General features: G+C 38.5%; 1 protein-coding gene across 2 annotated transcripts in view; it reads right to left on the reverse strand.

The window, feature by feature from the left end:
• The window catches only part of TGFBR1 (transforming growth factor beta receptor 1), a 32,226-nt gene that overhangs the window by 16,321 nt on the left and 9,905 nt on the right, over window positions 1–6,000 (reverse strand). For both annotated transcript variants that reach the window (XM_042833467.1, XM_042833474.1), the window contains exon 4: window positions 3,610–3,840. In XM_042833467.1, the coding sequence (XP_042689401.1) occupies window positions 3,610–3,840 (231 nt within the window). The remainder of the gene's footprint in view (window positions 1–3,609; window positions 3,841–6,000) is intronic.

Here is a 6,000-nt window from a genome sequence, read left to right on the forward strand (position 1 = left end):
AGGGTTATCCTGTCCCAGGTATAAAAATCCAGGGCTTACTTTCCTTCATCTTCACGTGGTTGGTAGTCACTTCACCCTCCAATTTGTCAGGATCTCTCTGCAAGACCTCTGTACCCTCTCCTGGGAGTCAGCAGTCCCTCTCAAATTAGTATCACCTGCAAGTTTACTTAGTATACCTTCGAGTTTTGTATTCAAGTCATTAAAGTGAACTGACCCTAAAACAAAGCCTTGCAGAACCCCACTAATGACTGACCACCAGCCATTTACTGTAACCCTCTGGGCTTGAGCATCAGTCAACTGCTCCCTCATCTCCCTCATCCCATTATGTTTTTGTCTAGCTGCACGCTGACTGTTCTGTTCAGAAGGATACTGAGAGAACCAGTTTTGAAAACTTGACTGAAATCCAAAAATATTACATCAACTGGTTTTGTCTGGTCAGCTAGGCAGGTAACCTCATCATACAAAGCGATTCGGTTCGTTAACAGGATCCTCCCCTACAAACCCTTGCTGACTGTGGCCAATGACTGCACTGCCTTTCAGATGTTTTTCAGTAACCCACAGAATATTCTCCGTAATTTTGCCAGGCACCGAAGTGAGACTGACAGGCTTTTAATTACTAGTTTTCTTTCTTGATCTTCTTGAAAACCGAGTCAACGTTTGTCTACTTCTACTTAATTGGCACTTCTCCAGATTCCCAAGACAGTGAAAAATAACTGAAGGCTGATGTTATTTTTTGATACCCATCCCTATAAGAACCTCGGATGAATTAGATCTCATAGATTTATGTGCATCCAGCTGAAGCAGCAAATCCAACACAAGGTCAGAACTGACTGGGAGTTTATTGTTAAGACAGTCATAGTGCTTTAACTCAGGGCTCCAGGGGCTCCAGATGTTCACTGATGCTCAAGACAGCAGCAAAGGCAGCTTTAAACATCCCTGCTTTATGTGCATCCCTACTTGTAAGGTATCCGTCCTCATCAATTGAAATAAAGTTATCTATGCTCCTCCTTTTGCTGTTGACACATTTTAAAAAGCCCTTTTGGTTGTTCCCCATAGTACTGACCAGTATCAACTCATACTGAGCTTTTGACACACAAATTTTCTTTCTGCAATGGCAAACAGCATCTCTGCATTCCTATCCCTTCTGGAGATAGAAAAATTTCCCACTGTGACACACCAGTCACAGGTGTCTTCCAAGCAGGTTTCACTTATGTGTGATCAAAGCTCTGGGACAGAGCCAAGACTTCTAGCTCCTCCTGCTTTATTCCTCATGTTGCATACACTGCTGCAGAAACATTTTGATCCAGTGTGCCAAGCACCTTGTGGAGCAGACTGAAGGTTATCATTAGCATGCAGCCTCTCAAATGCTGCTATGCCATTCCACAGTTTATCACTGGTAAGCCTGGTTTTTCCCTTTTCTCTCTCTGGATCTACTTTAAAGCTTTACAAATCAGTCCTGCTCACTCCAGCAGATAAAAATTCTTTTCAAACCCCGTAAGAAAGGTGCTTCCCTTCAGGTGCCAGCAGGCCTGATGTTGTACAGGAAACCCCATAATCAAGAACCACAAAATTCTGCTGGTGACTCCAGCCTTGGAGCCATGTATTGATCAGCTGGGTCTGCCTGTTCCTTTAAGTACTGCTCCCTGCTCATTGAAGGACAGAGGAAAACACCACCTGATCCTTCAACCAACTCCGCCTAATGTCCTTTTTGATTGCTCCTGGACTTTTTTTTGCTACTTCATTCATCTTAATATTTAGTGTTTTTTATCTACTTTCCAAAGGAAGAAGAATAAAAGCTTGGCATATTACCCTTTCTGAAAGAAGCCTTTTTTGAATTATGTATGTTTGTGGCCCTTCTATTAGATTCTAAACAAGCCATGGTCTTACATACAAGCTTACATGAATATTATTAGATACAGACCAGTTGAAATGCAGCAGTAAGAACACTGGAGTTCAGCTTTTAGATGGCACCACTACTACATCTTCACTTTATCTGACAAGCTATGCATTTATCTTTCTTTAGTGGTATGGCAGAACACAAATTATTATGAATTTATTAAGTCTCATGCTGTTGACAGTGTGGTTAATTATTACTTGGTGACCCTGAATATTCTGGTTGCAGAGTAAACAACATCTGCCACAAAGTTCCCAATTATACGACTCACATTATCAAGCATGAAAAAGTAGTTACACTCGGTCACAATTACATAGAGTAGCACAACCTTCCATGATAAAGTAACCTAATTATCTAAGACAACATGATCAGGAACCTCAAGCAGTATCAGAATGGTAAAAGAAATAATGCAAGAATCTAGGTATCTTGGAAACCTATTCAAAAGTTTAATAATTCCACCCATCTGCAAGAAACTTTCTGAAAACGTTTTAAGATCAAAACAACTCAGAAGCAAAAAGTTTATTTCGTAAGATCAATAAAATTTGAAGTTCTAAATAAAGAATCTTTCAGATTTGTTTTTAGGACACTGATTATAGAACATGAATTCCAAGTAATCTTCATTTTAGACAGTCTCCTTCAGAAGAGTATAATAGACTACCTGCGCCTCATCTAACCTATGCAACCAAATTCCAACTACAATTAAATGCATGTTTGTCCATAAGACAATGCTAAGTTTTAAAGTTTGAGTACTGCTGGGTAATTAGAATTTTAACCCCAGATTCATGTTCCAAGTCAAATGTTTAAAAAGAAGCTATGAAAACTACCTTATTGCTTATGTTCTCTAGTATCTTACAGTAAAATGTATCCCACTGAACTTTGAAGAACTACTTTTTCAAACCGAAACTTCTCCTCCTTGAAGTGAAACAGCTTGACTATCATACTAAAGATAATCATCTGATAAACTAATTAATGACATGTAATTTCGGTAAATTAGGAAGACCATCCAGTCAAATTCCTTCTTCCCTGCTAGCAGCACAGCTTCAAACAGAATGACAAAAGCATTTCTCAAGAGCAAGGTAATTGTACTCATTCCTCTGCAGTACATTGCCCAACATAACTAGAAACACACTTAGCACGTAAGATAGGCTGATTGAACAAAGCTAACCTTTACCTACAGAGGTACAGCTTTTAATTAAGATGAAGGAACAGAAGTTGAAATACTGTAATGCGTAAGTTTACCTAGAAGCATGCAGCATAACTTCAACTTACTAACAGTACGAATACAATTATTTCTATAGAAGCTAAACCCAGGGAATTCACGAGTAGTGGGAACCGAAGTTCCTGCCCATGCCTGCAACTACAGCAGATACTGAACACACTGCAAAATTGGGTATCAAACAAAACAAGTAAAGAAGTCACCAAAACCCCAAACTACATGCTTAGCTTGTTCAAAACAAGGCAACACATGGCCCCAGCAGCTTGTGGAAATTATACCTCTATAGGGAATTTTTTTTTTTTTTTTTTTTTTTAATTTGTAAGATGTAAAGATGTTTTCCAGAAAAAAAAAAAGCAGCAGGTTTTGATTATTAAACATGTCACATTAAGTGTTCAAGTAACATTTTTTTAAATCTTAACTGTCTATTTATAAAATAGTTCTTGTAATTATCACTCTGAGAATACAACAATCAGCAAAAGTAATTAGTAACATCTCTAACCTTTATTGTCCGCAGCTATGAATCCAAGAATGTTTTCATGTCGTAGCATAACTGTTTGATAAATTTCTGCCTCTCGAAACCATGAGCGCTCTTCTCTTGAAGAGAAGATCTTCACAGCAACTTCTTCTCCTCTCCATTTCCCCCTCCATACTTCTCCAAAGCGACCCTTACCAATGCTTTCTTGGAGTACTATAGTTCGTGCAATTGTTCTTTGCACAAGTAAAGGTAAACCTAAAAAGAAGATTTAACATTAACATTTAGCATTGAATTTAAATATCAAAATAAGCACTTAGCTCATAAGAATAGTAGTATATGTATTCCATTTTTCTCTTAAAATGCACAAACTTTCTCAAGATTTTGACAGCTTGCTGGGAACTTCTAACAAGCATGTAGTAAGATGTTGCCTGCAATCATAAATGCCAACAATACAAAAGGTGAAACATATTATGCTACAAGCTGCCTCTACAGTCATTCAAAGGTAGGTATAGACTTTCTGCTTAGGAATCTGGGACACAGAGACGAACAACAGACAGTGACACGACATGAAACACAATCAAACGAAATACAGAACATGAAACAGTAAGGGTGGTTTTTCCTTGTTAAGGATCTGCCCATCACTCTCTTGGCAAAGCCACTGAGGAGCATGTCTGCCACCAGCTTGACTTCTTGCTAGACAAGACTCGATCAATTTCTAAGCTGAAGTTAAAACATGCTTATCAGCAACACTGTCAAACATTCATGCTGATGCCCAAGTACACTAGCAGCCTGTTAGTACTCTCAAACACCCCTAACACCAGAAAATCTTTGCAACATTTTCCCCATTTCAGAGGTCACTCTTGTGCACTTCAGTAGCATTATATTGAGAAAAACGCTTACATTCATGCAGGTTTTACAGCTTCAGAACATCTACATGCTTTTAACTCACAGCACCTCATAACATGCTGCCATAAACTTACACAATAAACAAGAAGGTATTCCCCAGGCAGGGTAGGTTTTAAGTCTCTTGTAACTAAAAGGCTTGTTGTAGAATTCTGCATTGACACTACATTACAGGATGAATCCATCAGCAAAGTTATCTGCTCACAATAAGGTCTTTTGACATTGGGTCATTTCACTTATATCAAACACCTGGATCTATTACTCCATAATCACTGTTCCAGTAACTGACAGAAGAAGACACATTTTCAATTTCCTTAAACTACTGAAAATAAATCACAACTAAAAGACTGAATAACTACTTTCCCTTTATTTCTGAACATTCTTTTGTAAATAACAGCACTAGGAGACCAGATGATCTGGTCAATAGCATTACCATGCTTGTGCCTCAGTCTTTGAGAAACGCAAATTAAAACATTTCAGAGTTTAGAGGAGTCCCTTGAGAGTTTCAGATACAAAGGTATTTCCTGCATGAGCTGTGCTGATAATGTGTGTATCTCTACACAAAGATAAAAGGAGAAAAATGCAGATACCAGAGATCTAAACATTTCAGGCACGACAATATTATTTGCAGAGGGAAAAAAAAAAAAAAGTCAAACTTCTGTTGTGAAATAGCTATCCTCAGATCAACTGTATTGTCTGCTCAAACAGCAAGTGCTTATCTATGAAGCCCAATTTGCCTTCTTTATGGACATATTTTTGAACTGCAGAAAAGGCCAGATAATGACAGGACCAAACTCATTCCTGAAAACGCAAAATTTAACTCTGCCAGCAAGAAGTTTCTTTCTTACCACTTACATATTACAACGACAAAATACTTATTCAGACTTGGAATACAAGCTGATTTTTTGCACTTGGAAATGGTGATGTGTGTAATATTTTCTTCTACCACAGCTGTTTCCAAGAACTGTACATCTTCAGTTTCAGATGCACTGCTTTCCTTGTGCTGTACTGGTATGAATATTGCTTGTATAAAAGAAGATAGCGCATCCAAGAATATCAGCTAACCTTGAAATTGATACTAAGCTTTACATCTTCTAAAAGAGAGACATCAGTTTTGCTTTACAAACCCTCAGATGACCACATTAAGACAATCGTAGAATCATTTAGGTTGGAAAAGACCTCTAAGACCATCAAGCTCAACTATTAAAATAGCACTGCCAACTCTGCCATGACACTGAAGACCACATCTACACATTTTCATTGTCTCCAGTGATGGTGACTCCACTGCTCAGCAGCCTGTTGCAAAGCTTCACAACCCATTCAGTGCAAAAAAGTTTACTGATATTCAAGCCAAACCTCCTTTGGCACAACTTGAAGCCATTTCCTCTTGTCCCAGGCAACAACTGACAGGACATTTACCCTCACCTTGCTGCAACGTCCTCTGAAGCAGCTGTAGAAAGCAAAAAGTCTCACTTAAGTCCCCTTTTCTCTAGGCTAAATAACCTTTGTTCC

The sequence above is a fragment of the Centrocercus urophasianus genome, unplaced genomic scaffold (assembly GCF_019232065.1).
Source record: "Centrocercus urophasianus isolate 14NV4802_14NV808 unplaced genomic scaffold, USGS_Curo_1.0 seq_11, whole genome shotgun sequence".
Classification (NCBI taxonomy): domain Eukaryota; kingdom Metazoa; phylum Chordata; class Aves; order Galliformes; family Phasianidae; genus Centrocercus; species Centrocercus urophasianus.